At 41.1% G+C, this 16,047-nt stretch overlaps 1 protein-coding gene across 8 annotated transcripts in view; it reads right to left on the bottom strand.

The window, feature by feature from the left end:
- HECW1 (HECT, C2 and WW domain containing E3 ubiquitin protein ligase 1) overlaps positions 1-16,047 on the bottom strand; it is a 188,021-nt gene that overhangs the window by 108,842 nt on the left and 63,132 nt on the right. For all 8 annotated transcript variants that reach the window (XM_083577560.1, XM_083577557.1, XM_083577563.1 and 5 more), the window contains one exon: positions 1,865-2,189. In XM_083577560.1, coding sequence (XP_083433686.1) covers positions 1,865-2,189 — 325 coding nt within the window. The remainder of the gene's footprint in view (positions 1-1,864; positions 2,190-16,047) is intronic.

Genomic DNA, 16,047 nt, shown 5'->3' on the forward strand with positions numbered 1-16,047 from the left:
TATTGTTTGGAATTAGTTTTAAAGAGTTTTCTTTACTATTATGTAAAAGGGATTTTGAATTTTTGCATTATTAAGCCACCTTGAGGACTGAGGAGTGGATGGAAATGTGGGATATTTATAATATTTATAAAAATATTTGTATACCACTATGTCATAAAGAGATATCAAATCTGTTTACAGCAATAAAACCATAAAACCATACAATACAAATCATTAACAAAAGTTAAAAAGAGAAGTCAACCATTGTGGAAGGATGCCTTCTTAAGGATGTCTGCACCAGCCTAGCAGAATAGAAAGTTTTCAGCAGGCATTTAAAAGTTGGCACCGAAAGTTGGCAAGCAAGTGACCTAGGAATAGCAGCAGTCTGGAGATTTCTCAAAACAGCTGCAGAGTTAACTCCTCACCCAACCCTCTGCACTAGCAGAAAGGAAACAAACTCCACCATTTTCCCACACCACAGGATTTATTCTCATTCTTTCTGTTTACTATAATTTAGCCCAATTAGGACAAGGAGCCACAGATATTTTCTCCTTACATGCCTAAGTGCTAAGAAGGATCTCTAGACCTCACTGACCTCCGGAAGAACAGAACCTGTTCCCCACTTCTGGTTTGGGAAACAGGAAGCAAGTAGATTAATCCCAAACACTGTAGTATTTGACTTTAACTTTGTGAAGGACTGCCAGGGACTACCACCCACCACTGTCCCCTGTGCTTCCCTCCTGTATGGATGCAAGATCAGGACCCTGGTAAACAGGCCCTGCTGGTAGAGAATGGCTGTGAGACAAGCCTGTAGCCAGACAAGACATACTACTGCTCTTCCCCGCAGTGGGGCCTGACAAGACACAGCTGTAGACAGTGAGGCTTCAGGGTTCCTTACAGTTGTGGAGGAAGAGAGGGCTTGACAGGAGATCCAGGAAAGTCAAAGCCAGGAAGGAGGTGGTGATGGAAAGAAGCTGGATGGGCTGGCAGGTCACAGGGCAAGGCCTCAGGTAACAGCTCCCTGGTGCCTCCCCAAGGAACTGCCAGGATGTGCTCAGTGTGGACATTAGAGTGTGATACAACACCCTGTCACAAATAAGCAACTGTGAATTGAACACTGCAGTGCACATGGCTGTTTGTGCAAAAGAAGAGAAGGGCAGTGGCACAGGGGAGCCCAGCAAGCATTTGCAGCCTTTTATTGCTAACTCTTTTTATAGCATTTGAAATTCTCCTTAAAACACAGTGTGCTTGTCTTACAGTTCATTCTTATAAGGCCACACTTACTTCCATTTTACAGGTGAGGAAGCAGATCTTGAAAGACCATAATGCAGTGCTTTTTCTGGGGGAGATGCAGGGGTCCGCATATCCCTAAACATTTTGTGAATCTAAGTTTAGCCTCATTGAGGGGCAGTATTTCAGTATGAGTAGGAAAAGGAGAGTACCCCTAAACATTTTTTTTGGGGGGGGAACTTCCATAATGTATGTATTTGGCTTCACATGTGAACCCATCTTATCAAACCCGCCTAAGTCACTGAGATATGTTGGCTCTTCAAAGAAAATCACTATTAATATGGCATGAAGGACAGCATATTTAAGTAAGTCCCATTGAATTCCATGGGATTCAAATACGCATGCTTATTTGGTAATTAGAACAAGTCATTCACTCATCAGTTTGAAGGGAGCCCTACAGGAGTTCAATAGACCTCCTGTTGTGGCCAACTTTGTTTTGCAGGTTTGGGTAGGTGTGGGGGTGGAGTAGTTCAAAACACATGGGGGTGTGAGTTAGGTTTAGCTTGGTGAGTCAAAAAACTGTGCTGGCCCACTTTAGATACACTTCATATTTGCAAATATATTTTTTAAAATCCTAAGGGTGGGACTGACTTACCAATGAGATACATGCCGATCCAATCCCCAGCATCCACTTCTTCTTTTATATCCCAGTAAATCACGAGGTCCTGCGAATGTCCTATGGAATAATAGGAGCTGCTGACCATGAGTGTAGACCGGCTATCGGAGGTGACCAAGTCTGTGTCACTGGTAGAGCGTGGAATAGTGACTGCCTCATGGGGACCATTCCCAATGTCCATGTTGTGGAACTGGTCTGGGTTGTAGCTGTACCTCAGAGGTTCTTTGCACCGGCGCCGATTCTGTGCGTTCCTAGATGGCGATGCCATGGCGGCCAGGCCAAGGAACCTGTTCTGATACAGATTCTGTCAAAAGGAAAGAGGGGAGTCACTGACAAGCACAATCCATTTTTTGTTGAATCCAATATATCAACATTTTAGAAAATAAAAATGAGGAAGTGACCAAACCTCCATGCATGACTTCAGCATAGCAGAAACCACCTCACAAAATGCAGCTTACATCCTTAATTTTGCTTACATCCTTAATGCACACTGCAGATAGCTACATTACATAATTGGTAACCATTTGTCATTAGCTGGTTATAATTAAGACTGTTACTTATATTGCCCATCTCTTTTGAATCTGAATTAATGAAACACAGGATTTTCATCAGCAAAATAACATTCCATTTAATTCTTTTATTTGGCCCATAACCAGCCTTTGGCAGCTAAACTAGTGCCTTAGTCTGTCTCCTTTTGCAGTCATCTTTCCTTTTATTGCCTGGCCCAACTGCACCATCTGTTTCTGCAAAGTGATGCAGAGTCACCTTCATATAAATTACTGGTGTTTGCCACTGAGCTCTTTTCCTGGGCTTGGTATTCCTAGGCTGCAGTTATATCGATGGTAAAAAAAATTGTGCTCCATGTTAATACTGTGCCAGAGGTAAGCGCATCAGCTGAATCCTTATTGCGCTCAAATGCTGAGCTACAGTACCTTGCCACAGTTGGCTCTACACCATCTGCTCCTGTGTAGCAGCCACGAAGCACCATCACAGATGGGAGGGAGGGAAACAGAATGGGTGCCAGGGCAACAAGGCTTGGAGACTCCTTTGCAAAGAGGTTGCCTGGAATTACTTTGTATTGCAGCTGCTCTCCACAGCAAGCTGCTTATGTGCAGCAGGCACCCCATATTTCGGCCATGTGGCTTGTTTTCACACCATAGCAAAAGATTCCAGTTAGTGGCACAGCAGTAATGTGAAGGAAACTAAATGATGGCAGAGCGACTGCGTAGCAGCACTTGGGGACAAACACTGCACACAAACAAACTGCTCAGTAGTCTCCAGGAGAATGCAGTTTCATGTGGCCTTCACATTTTGCCAACAAGTCAATGAAACTCAAAACGAACAGACTCACTCCATCCCTCCCTTTCCATGGTTCCTCTCATTTCATGATTGTTGTTGGCTCAGTAGTGACCAATGTGATGGGACAGTGCATCAGATCTGCCCTCCCAATGCCACCATCATTACAGCTTACCTGGGCAGTGCTGGGGCAGGGCCAGAGCTGCATGGACACACTGGCAGAGCTACCCGCTGGTGCACCACACAGCTCACTACTGCCCCGAGCCATCCCAGTACTGCCCAGGTAAGCTGGGGCAGCACCAACGTTTGGAGGGTAGCTCCATTGCTATTGCACACCATACTGGCCACTACTGAGCTGGGCAGATGCCAATTTAAGTTTACAATAGTTCTCAGTGCTTATTAACACACTCTTCTTCCTTGTTTGGGTCTTAAACCCTTGTCCCAAGGTCCCTGTGTGTGTCCTCTTTGTAGGTCTCATGCCCAGGCAGCTACTGGGCCATTGTGTTGCACGGTCTCTCCTTCGCTTTGCATGCTGCATGTAAGCAGCATAAGGGGATAGGCTCGTAGAATGGGGGAACTATGGTGTCATTTTGTGCGTTGTGTGTTGTAACATAAGGAGATGTGCTGCATGTGAGTTCCCACTGCTGTGAGTTCCGTGGTTCCCTCTCACTGTGGGCAGTATCACTGGCACAGTCTTTCACTGGTGGGCTTTGAATGTTTCTATGGATATGTGGGGTGTCTGCCATTTTACTGCCATTTTGGGACTTCCTGAACTGTATATTTCCCCTCCCACAAGGCAAAGCATGTACAGAATAGCATGCACTGTTCTGCTAGCCTAGTGATAGCATATCTCTCCCATAACCCCACTGTGTAATTGATGCACAGGATCACCCTGCCCAATGCTGCAGAAATTGTTACACATAATTAGAATGCTGGGCTTGGACTACACTTGAAAATGTGGTATAAAATACTAAATTTTATTGTTTGTCAGGAAAATAAATATTTAAATATTATCATGCTTTGACACATAGAGGACATGCTAATGCCTCAATACGTTTTTGTAGATCTTTCTTAAAATGAGCTCAATCCAGTGTGTCCCACTTTAAAGTAAATTGTAACCCAACTATCAAGCCCAGCCAATATCCAATCTATTTGTGGCAGTCAAGTGATGATGCCCATAACAAAACTTTGCACATCTTTTTCAATTAGAGCACAGCATAGCACAAGAGACAAAAAGAAAAAGTATTTCTCAGTTGAACAGGAAAGACTGAACCCAATGTGCTTTGACTATATTTTGGCTTTAGGTGCAATCCGCGGAATATAACCCTCACGTAAGTTTCAGGCCTACTGTATATGTTCATGTGGGAGAAAATTGGCACACCTGTCCCCGTCTATATGAGAAGAGCTGCATAAGTGTCCCCTAGTCGTTCCGCCAGGTACATAAATCAAGAAGTGCTGAGAGAATGCATATATAAACTCAACATTTCTGAGCTCATTAACATCTTATGAGGTACGTGCTTTTTCTGAGACAGAAAATGCCAGTTGCTTTTAAACATAGGTCCAGGACAATACTGTTTCACTATGTTCTTTCCACTGAGCAAGTTATTAGATCCGGAATAGTAAAATCTGTTGAAAAGATCAAATGTTTGGGACTTCCAAGTTGTCACAAGTGAGATCGGGGAGCTGGAATCACTCGCTCTGAGCAATCCAGCTGTTGCAAGAGGAAAGGGAAAAGAATGCAGGCATTGCCTTCCATTGAAAAGCTCTGGGGGTACCAGAGTGTCTTGGGGGCCTGCAGCGTGGTTTGCCTGCTCCCCTGACCTCTTACAGTTCCTTGGGGGACTGTTTGTTATCGGAGGCTGAGCAGCGGCGCTGGACGCCATTGCTACCTTGTAACAGGAACCAACCCTTAGCGGCAACTTTCCCAATCTTCAAACAAGCAATATATTTGGATTTTAAAATTGTATATTGATTTTGGCAATATTTCAGAATGAAAAAGGGAGTCCATTCTATAGAATGAGCAACTTTTTCTTATAAGTTAACTTTCAGTAGCCCCACCTACATCCACTTGGAGAATACGCACAGTAGAATTATTGTGGTAGATGCTTTTAACTCTCACCTGAGTTTCAAAGCATTACAATAAACTACAAGATTAATTTTTTTGCAGTTGAAGTGGAAATTCCAGGCTGAGACAAAATTGAGAGAGTAGTTCCTCTCTTCATAGCAGCAGAAGTATTACAGTGCAATCCTACACACAAACACTAACGTGACTTCGGTAAGACTTACTCTCAGGTAAATATGTACAGGATTCCAGAACTTAATCTAGCTACAGGATAAATTTGTAGAAAGCCTTGAAAAAGTACCCATTCAAAATAAACAGAGTAGTAAGGTAAGCAAAACTTTTTTCACAAGCATGCAACAAATTTCATTCCAAAGTATGAGAGCTCCATTGTCAGGCTCATTGCTCTAAATGTGCATCTTCCAGGTACCTTGAAGTGGTTTACCAAGGAGTGCGGCATCATTGCAGATGCAGGAAAGAGTGTGTTTGACTCTATGTCCTAGGCAAGCCTTCCAGCTCTCCTGCTTGTATATTTCCATTCTACATTGTTAAGGGGTCTTCTTTATTTAATCAAGGATAAGGATGGCACAGCTTGTGTTTCACTGTATCAGATGCAGCTCAACAGCTATATACTGAGGATTGCCAGGTACTTGACAGTCTCCCCTGTAAAAGAATTTTTGCAATTGCTGGCAAGCAAAAGAAATATTAAAGCTCTTGTGGGCTTTTGGTTTGGTGGGTCACAGGTTTTTTAGTCTGCAGAATCTAGGATACGACTGAGTAGGTGTACTTCTGCCCAAAGATGTCAAATGCTTTGGTGTCTGTGTCATGGACTGGCCACCTGAACTATAAAGAATTGGTTTTCAAATTATGTGCCAGGGAATCTGGTGGATTCCTTGGTTGCTTATCAGGGTTTGCTCAATGAGAAAATCAGTAATAGAGGACATGATTCCCACTGCCACTCATCTTCTCCTTCAATGCACACCTGCAAGTTGGATGTGTTCTTGGCCTCACTCTGCAACTGTGAACCCGTCCAGCAGACCCCATACATAAAATAAGAAGGTGCTGGGATTCTGTGGCAGGCATGCAGAGGTTCCTGGAAGTTGAGTAAATGCAGAAAGGGTTCCCTGAAGGCATAAAGTTTGAAAATAAGCAAAATAGAAAATATATAGGATGAAGCAAATTCCACCAGTCCTTTTAATTAGCCCAAAGTGACAAGCTTCTCCGTTTTCATAAACTGGGAAAACAAGCTTATTATGGGTGGTGTCAGTGTAGCAGAATCTTAATTGTAATTCCTCTGACACTTCAAAGTTGATTCTGAAACTCTAAATTCTCTTCCCGACAACCTCCTTGATCAAGAACAAAGCACAAGTGATGGGTGTTGCACATTCCAAATCTGCAAGCCCTGCAGTGTGAATAGAGATGTTATAAGCATGCAAGATATGCACAGGCATCGTTTATTATTTATAATGCTCTAAATCTGAAGGGAAAATGTCGGCACAGATATCAAAAGCTACATTAATAATTTTAATCAAAACCCTACAGACGAAGAGCGTATCCCTGGAAGCTGAAGAATTGCGTGGGTGTACATGAGAGCAGAAACTGACCTATTTGGCTCATCATCATCTGTGTAGCATTGCTTCTACCCACTATTGCCCTTCTTTCATTCCTACAAATACATCAAGTGTAATGGGGGGAGGGCAGAGAGCAGTCTATAAAGAGCATCCTTATTCCATGCAGGTGATCAAAAATACCTGGCATTCGTAGGCCTGCTTCCACTCAACACTGTCTTACTATCTAAGCTACAAGCCTCCTTCCTCTAACTATAGATATTCTCCTCAGAATGGATGTTAAACTCAAATTTGAACCAATTCTCCCTCAGATAAACCCTAATCCCCATCTCCCATCTCAGGTATCTCTCCCTATCCAAAAACTCCCTCGGAAACGGCTCCTTTTATTCTTCCGCCCAAAGCGCTACTCCAGCTGTCATGGTAGCCAATCAGAGAGAGGCTCCAGCCCTCTGGTGGAATTCTGAGGCACTGCATCACCAGACTCTGGTCTGGCTCTGCTGTCCATCACAGAAGCCTCCTCAACAAACACTCTTCACAGATTCATATGTATAAATTTGGGTAAATAAAAAGCTTTACAAAGCCTTGAGAGCCAAAGTACTCAGTTCCCTAAAGCACTGAAAACACGCAAGCAGGAGTGTTGGTCATTGTCCCAATATTAGTACAATTCGCAAGGTTTTGCTAAGCCACATAATGTATCATTTATAAAATTATCATACAATGCCAATATAATAAACAAATAATAAATTTTGCAGCTGCCAGAGCCTTGTAACTTTTCAACAGAGATTAGGCAGAGGGAGAGGATATCATTTAATATTCTCATCTTCATAGCAGTCTCATATATACTGTAACCAAAACACGTTATGACACCATCTCCAGCCACTGTCGGTGGGCAAAACCTTGAGTGTCACATGTTTATATTTCATTCGTTGTTTTTTAATCATAAATAACAGTAATTCATAATAATGTCTATTAAAATGCAGTACCTTTTAGTCTATTGCTTCCCAAACTGTGTAGGAGGCCACACTAGTCTGCTGCAAGTGAACTAGTTTGATACTCTGAGAAACAGATTGATATATTTTAATAGTTAGGCTTCTGAGACCCCAGCCCTCCATCCATCATGGTCGTTGCTCAGTATGTCTCTTTCTGTGTTCCAATCTTGCTTCCCTCTATTTAGCCTTTACTTGGGAGTAGGTAACTCTACTGTGTTCTTGCACTGGGTGTGAGTAAATGATATAGTCACTTTTAATGATACAGAATTATGCATTCCAGAAGAAGCTACCTGTTCTGTATTTTAAAAAATCTCTGCCTCTCTGGTCACAAAACATTCCCTATGCAGAGGCAGGCTATTCTGACACAAACTCCAAAACTCAAACTCAAGCTACCAAGCAAAGTATTTGTTCATTTTAAAGTCGGATCACAGACACACCTGCCATCTCACTTTTGATTCTTCCACATTTGAATACTGTAGAAAATGTAACCAGGAATTGCTCAAATAGCAGAAATCCTAATAAATACAATGTATCTTGGGATTCTGTAGAATAACAAGTCCATGGAATTTGCACATGTTAAGGGTACATTCACCGTTCTATAATCCTTTGAGATAATAACATTCTCATTAATTCTTCTAGCAGTCTTTGCAATATAAATCAAGATAAGTTCATTTGATAATGAACTGTATTTTTCTCATGTCATTTAAAGCCAATTCTTTTAATTAATGTCAGATTAGATACTTGTATTAAACTGTGATTCATTAACTGTGATTCTGCAAATGGTCCGTACTCATACTGACTTTACCAAAGGCTGCTTCAGCCTTTACACGTGACCCATTATTTGCCTTGACCCCAAGAGAGGCAAATTCACATCCTTAGCTACTATGAAGCTTCCTGGCTTCTTGGCTGAATATATTCCCAGAGATGCATGAAGCAGAAACAAGTTTATACTTTACTTCCGCTGGAACCCTAGAGACAGGCCAAGGAAAACTTCAATCTGATCATATGGCGTCACATGATAAAAAGATAGCATAGGTGAGCATTCTGTTGTAATTCTGAAGACTTCCTCACCCAAAGGCAAACAACAGTTAGAACAGTGGAACCTCGGGTTACATACCGTCCTCCTTACAAATGCTTCAGGTAACGAGCTCCGCTAACCCGGAAGTAGATGCCCCTAGTTGTGAAGTTTGCCCTGGGATGCAAGCGGAAGTCACACACCAGTGGTGCGGCAGCAGCAGGAGGCGCAATTAGCGAAAGCGTGCCTCATGTTAAGAACGGTTTCGACTTAAGAACGGACCTCCGGAACTAATTAAGTTTGTAACCGGAGGTACCACTGTACTCAGCTATACAGCTGCAAATAAAACGTTTTAAGTGTGTTTTAAGTGCAATATACAATGTGACACTAGATGGCATTTGTGAGCCTTATAGAAAATTCAATGTATTTTTAAAAATGCTTCAAAAAAAAGCATTTTCAGAACGGTTTTTATATGTGTGTAGATTCTGCCTTAGAGATCACACTCACAGTTATGGAGAAGAGAAGCTGCCTTTGTTTATGGTTCCCCTTCCAAAGCCATTAATCCCTCCTCCCAATTATTAGATGAAATTAACTGCTAACAAGAGAGGTGGTGACCCGTTTAAGTTTCCCTCTGCAGATATACTGAACATGGAGAAGAGGAGCATGACTGCACCCACTGGTGCTGCCCCCAACCTTTGTGGGTTGAGTGGAAAGAGCCTCGACATGTATGCTGTGGTCTGTGTATAGAGGTACCCTTTCTACCATTCATTGAATGCACTGAGATCTGGATGAGGCCAGCAAGCACGATCCCATTCTGGACAGTGTAGGAAATGGAAGTTACAGCATCCGAGGTTGAGGCAAAGCCAGCACTGACAGCCAATATTCATCAGTAACAAACAGGAAATTACTATTTGCACTAGAAACACATTCAGATGATTAAGATAATTTGTTAAAATGGGGACTTCCTGTTTCCTGCTGAGGGAAATGGCTGCCTCCCATGCGATCAGACCCCCAGTCGTACCAGAAATTCAGAGTTAATATGAGGGTAATTAGCTCTGCCAACCCCCGTGGGGGGGGGGGACAATCCCCCCGCAGATTGTCCGTTATCTGTCGCTCGCAACAAGATGCGAGGACTGAGGACGCTGGGTGCCAAGCCTGGCACGGGAGCCAACTGGGAACTCTCTGAAAGCTGTTCCTTCGTGCAGGGGATACCTGTTTGCTAAAAATAAAAAGGTCTGGACAATAAACAGGTGTGTTCTGGAAAGAAGGAGACAAAAAAGATCAGCTAAATGAAACAGTCGCTGGATGCTAAGATTTTGAAAATGACTCCTATCGTATTTTCATTAATGTGAGGTGAGCGGCTATTTCTTTTCTTCTGTACATCTACATCTATAGATGTATACATCTACATCTACATTAACATTAAATAGAATACAGGTGAAGTCTCAATTGTAATTTGTTATTTGGCCGCACAACCCTTGTTTGACGTTGTAATTGGACTTGGTAATTGGACTTGGCAAAAGACAAAAGAGCTCATAAAATGGTGCTCATTAGCTGTGGCGTAGAAGAAAAATCTCCTCCTTCTGGTGGAGTGGGAAACATCTTTTTTTGGACTATAATATAGACTACAATATGGGAAAATATTTCACAAAAAATAGTGCATCCGATTTCACAGAATATTGTTATATTCTGAAAATGAATATGAAGGTGAAAATGAAGGCAAAGCTGGTGTTTAGCAGGCCCCCCGCCTGGGCCCAGGGAGGGGGCAGGTGCCAATATCAGGAAAAGCTGATAAATCACCAAATGAGTTCTGAAAGCATTAAGTGAAATATATCGTATTCTATCTTATCCTTTTGATTTTCTACAAAGTGCTTTGGAATAACAACTCAAGAGCCTATGGTGTCATTAATCTCCAAATGAAGTAGATTTGGACAACAGCCCAGAGTTGCATGGAGAATTCTTTCTGATGGACAATAACGTGAATTTTGAGAAGTTAACATCAGAATTTGGAAACTGGCGTAACAATAGAGAAGAAAGCAGGAAAAAATGTGTGAGATAGTTGCTCTGGACATCCAGAACATGGGAAGTCCTTCCCTGAAATTTTAATTTGGAATGTAATTTGGCTTTATATGCTTGTATTGCGATTTGATTTGATTGAATTTATCATTAATTGGGATGTTTTTAATTGAAAATTAATAAACATTATTTGCGAGAGAGAGAGAGAAAGAGAGAGAGAGAGAGAGAGAGAGAATTTGTTAAAATGGAAGAGGGCAGACTTTAGCTAAAAGCAGGGCTGGCTTCCCCGTGAGGTGGGGTGAGGCAGCCATCTCCAGTGGCAGAGAAGTGAGATCTCATGGAGTGCATTTCAGCAATATCTCATGAGATCTTGCCAGAACCCACTATCACCACCACAGAGTCGTCCGCGACTGGACCTAATGGTCAGGGGTCCGTTTACCTTTACCTTTAAGGTTTCACTTCAGGTGATGAAGCAGGATGTGCCGCCACTGGCTAAAAGGTCAATTTTAAAGTATACTGAATCATCTAGCAGGATTAATTTGGAATCATTTTTATTCAGTATTTTCTACTAGTGGCGTTGGGGGGAAAAGTCAGTTTATGTTTGTTATGTACTGAGTTGAATAGGATCCAAACTGCAGCAGTCTGATTGGTCCTAGAACAATAGGATCCAAAAGGCAGCAGTCTGATTGGTCCTAGAACAATAGGATTCAGAATGCAGCAGTCTGATTGGTCCTAGAACAATGCAGCAGTATGATTGGTTGGCAGGAACCACCCAATCATGCTCCAGATAGAAGTGAATCCACAACTTGATTGGCTTACAGTAGAATTCCGGAATTAGCCAATCCTGTGCAGCCCATTGTGTAAATAATGTATATAAAGCAGATACTTTGAGGGGACTTTCATTCATTCATTCCTCCTCACCACTATGAGCTGAATAAAGAGCATGAAATCACTTTGCGACTCTGAGTATATTTCAATGTTAATAAATACTGCAGGATCCATCAGGTGGAAAATCATTTCTAAGATGAGGAATCACCAAATTTTACAGGAATAACTGAATCACCTCACAAAATGGAACATTGGTTTCCTAGAACAAAGCAGATACTTCTGACTCATAAATTCCCAGCTTTTCTGGGAAATATGTCCTATAATACGCCTTCTCCAGATTATAGTTATTGACACTAGGCTAAGCCAAAATGTGAGGGTTCTCCTTGTAAACATTTTACCTCTTGTGAAAAACCTTTGTCTTTCAACTATTTAGGGAGAGCACTGTGAGAAGCATTCACATTGCCACCCAAACCCCTCTGCTGCCCCACTCTGCTGGCGCCTCCTGCCAGTTTACAACTGCTGTGGACAGGCAAAAGGGCAGGTTTTGCAAAACCAAAAGTTGGAACATGATAGTAACAGACCAGCTGAGATTGCTGCTGGACAGTGTCCAGTATGGTTATGGCAAGTGGCTGCTAAACTTCCTCTGCCTGTTGACTTTTCTCTGTAGCATCCACTGCCCAAGACTGTTTGCCCCGCACCCCAGGGGAGCTCATGAGCAAGCGGAGGGCAAGTATTGTTGTTATTAAACAGCATCTTTTAACTGATATTGGTTAGAGAGATTACAGCCTCCCAGTGTTTTAAAAGCTTCACTGACTACCAATTTGCTACCAGACACAATTCAAATGCTGCTTCTGGCTTTTAAAGCCCTGATGGAGTGGAAGGACTTCCTGCTTCAATATGCAAATAGTAACCCTTACAGAGGTTTCCTACTAATACCCTCTAGTAGTGTGATCTTGCAGAACACGGCCTTCTTGATTGTGGCTCCTCATCTTTGGAACTCTCTGCCCTTGGGATTGTCAGGCAACTACATCCACAGACAAATGTAAGGTTCTACACATAGGCAAGAAGAACCAGCTGCTCAAATATAAGATGAGCAGCTGCTTCTCCCTCCTGCAAAAAAACACCAAGGGCACCAAGCCAAGGGGGCACAAAAATGAGAAGATGCAAATTTTGGCCTTGCGTAGGATGCCACATTACAAAAGATTACCAAAGTCCACCCATGGGATGGGGGACACTTGGCTTGCCAGTACTACATGTGAAAAGGATCTAGGGGTTTTAGTAGACTACAAGCTTAACATGAGTCAGCAGTGCGATGGAGCTGCAAAAAAGCCCATGCTATTCTAGGCTGCATCAACAGAAATATAGTGTCCCACTCTATTCTGCCTCAGTCAGACCACACCTGGGCTGGATCTACAGATATATAAAAAACACCATGAAAATGCTATAAAAGAAACGCTATAAAACATATATATGCAATTTGCCTTTGAGCTCTACAGCGCCACCCGGTGTCACATTTTTATAACACACATAACATTATAATTGCAGCTGTGTAGCTGAGTGCCCAGTGTACTGTGTCTAGTTGTGGGCACCACAATTTAAGGATAATGACAAGCTGGACTGTGTGCAGAGGAGGGCAACCGAGGTGATTAAGGGTCTGAACGCCAATCCTTTTTTTATATATATATAAAATATTTATTAAAATTTTACAAAAAACAGAGGTTTACAGAATAAAAAGAAAGCATAAAAAAGAAAGAAAGAAGAAAAAATACAAAAAATACAAAAATACATAGAAAAGAAGAAAGAAAAAAAATACAAGATACAAAAAGCGAATAGGTAAAAAAAATTAAAAACAAATCCATTTTTTGATATCTTTAAGCTCATTTGCTTGTTTCCTTGACCTCCTCACACCTCCCCTTTTTGTATTCCCATTTACATAATCAATTTAGCAAATCCTTACCCTCTTTCATTTATCTTAACTCTATATCTTAACATATTATAGCTATATATTTTCATCCATTATCAATCCATTTTTGCATATTCTTATTAACTTTGTTGCTAATGCCACTTATTTTCAATCCAGCATCATTTTAACATTCATTAATTTTACAATATTTCTGCAAATAGTCTTTAAATTTCTTCCAATCTTCTTCCACCAACTCTTTTCCCTGGTCTCGGATTCTGCCAGTCATTTCCGCCAATTCCATATAGTCCATCACCTTCATCTGCCACTCTTCCAGGGTGGGTAAATCTTGTGTCTTCCAATACTTTGCAATAAGTATTCTTGCTGCTGTTGTTGCATACATAAAGAAAGTTCCATCCTTCTTTGGCACCAATTGGCCAACAATGCCCAGAAGAAAGGCCTCTGGTTTCTTCAAAAAGGTATATTTAAATACCTTTTTTCATTTCATTATAGATCATCTCCCAGAAAGCCTTAATCTTTGGGCACGTCCACCAAAGGTGAAAGAATGTACCTTCATTTTCTTTACATTTCCAACATTTATTATCGGGCAGATGATATATTTTTGCAAGCTTGACTGGTGTCATGTACCACCTGTATATCATTTTCATTATATTCTCTCTTAAGGCATTACATGCCGTAAATTTCATACCTGTGGTCCACAACTGTTCCCAGTCAGCAAACATAATGTTATGTCCAACATCCTGTGCCCATTTAATCATAGCAGATTTAACCGTTTCATCCTGCGTATTCCATTTTAACAGCAAGTTATACATTCTTGAAAGTATCTTAGTTTTGGGATCTAACAGTTCTGTTTCCAAATTTGATTTTTCCACCTGGAAGCCATTTTTTTTGTCCAAATTATAGGCCTCTCTTATTTGATAATAATGAAGCCAGTCTCGCACTTTATCTTTTAATTTCTCAAAACTCTGCAATTTCAATTTGTCTCCTTCTTGCTCCAAAATTTCCCAATATTTCGGCCATTTGGCCTCCATATTGAGCTTTTTCTGAGCCTTTGCTTCCATCGGTGATAGCCACCTTGGGGTTTTATTTTCAAGTAAGTCTTTATATCTTATCCAGACATTGAACAATGCTTTCCTGACAATATGGTTTTCAAATGCTTTATGTGCTTTAACCTTGTCGTACCACAAATATGCATGCCACCCAAAAACGTTATTAAAACCTTCTAAATCCAAAATGTCTGTGTTCTCAAGAAGCAGCCATTCTTTCAACCAGCAGAATGCTGCTGATTCATAGTAAAGTTTAAGGTCTGGCAGGGCAAATCCACCTCTTTCCTTTGCATCAGTTAATATTTTAAATTTTATTCTGGGCTTCTTGCCCTGCCAGACAAATCTTGAAATATCTCTCTGCCACTTCTTGAAACAATCCATTTTGTCCAAAATTTACAATGATTGAAACAAAAATAACATTCTTGGCAATACATTCATCTTTATAACAGCAATTCGACCCAACAAGGAAAGCTTCAAATTTGACCAAATTTCTAAGTCCTTTTTCACTTCTGACCAACATTTCTCATAGTTATCTTTAAATAAGTTTAAGTTCTTAGCAGTCATATTAACCCCCAGGTATTTTACTTTCTTAACCAATGTTAAACCTGTCTCCTTCTGAAACCTCTCTTTCTCAATCGGTGTTAAATTTTTCTCAAGAACTTTAGTTTTTAACTTGTTCAACTTAAATCCTGCCACATGACCAAATTCTTGAATTAGTTCTAATACTCTTTTAGTACTAGATTCTGGCTCCTGTAACGTCAATACTAAGTCATCTGCGAAAGCTTTCAGTTTGTATTGTTTGGCTCCGACCTGTATACCTTTAATCAGACGGTCCCTTCTAATCATATTTAGCAGAACCTCCAGGACTGAAATAAAAAGCAATGGGGAAATTGGGCAGCCTTGTCGTGTCCCTTTCTCTATCTTGAATTCCTCTGTCACCACATTGTTAACTATTAGTTTAGCCTTTTGTTCTGAGTAAATTGCACTTATACCATTTTCAAACCCTTGACCAACCCCCATCCCCTGGAGATTTTTCTTCATAAAATTCCAAGAAATATTATCAAAGGCTTTCTCCGCATCTACGAAAATTAAAACTGCTTTAGTATTGATGTTCACTTGCAACTTCTCCAAAATGTTGATTATATTCCTCGTGTTGTCTGACAAGTGTCTACCTGGGAGAAAGCCGGCTTGGTCCTTATGTATCTCTTCCACTAATACTTTTTTTTAATCTATTAGCCAAAATATCAGCAAATATTTTATAATCCACATTGAGCAGGGATATGGGGCGGTAGTTCTTAAGTTGTGTCTTTTCAGACTCAGTTTTTGGTATAAGCGTAATATAGGCTTCCTTCCACGACTCTGGCGCTTTTTCCCCCTCCAAAATTTCATTACAGACCTCCTTTAGTGGTTGAATTATCCAATCT

The sequence above is a fragment of the Podarcis filfolensis genome, assembly GCF_964270895.1.
Source record: "Podarcis filfolensis genome assembly, chromosome: 12".
In the NCBI taxonomy this organism is placed as follows: Eukaryota; Metazoa; Chordata; class Lepidosauria; order Squamata; family Lacertidae; genus Podarcis; species Podarcis filfolensis.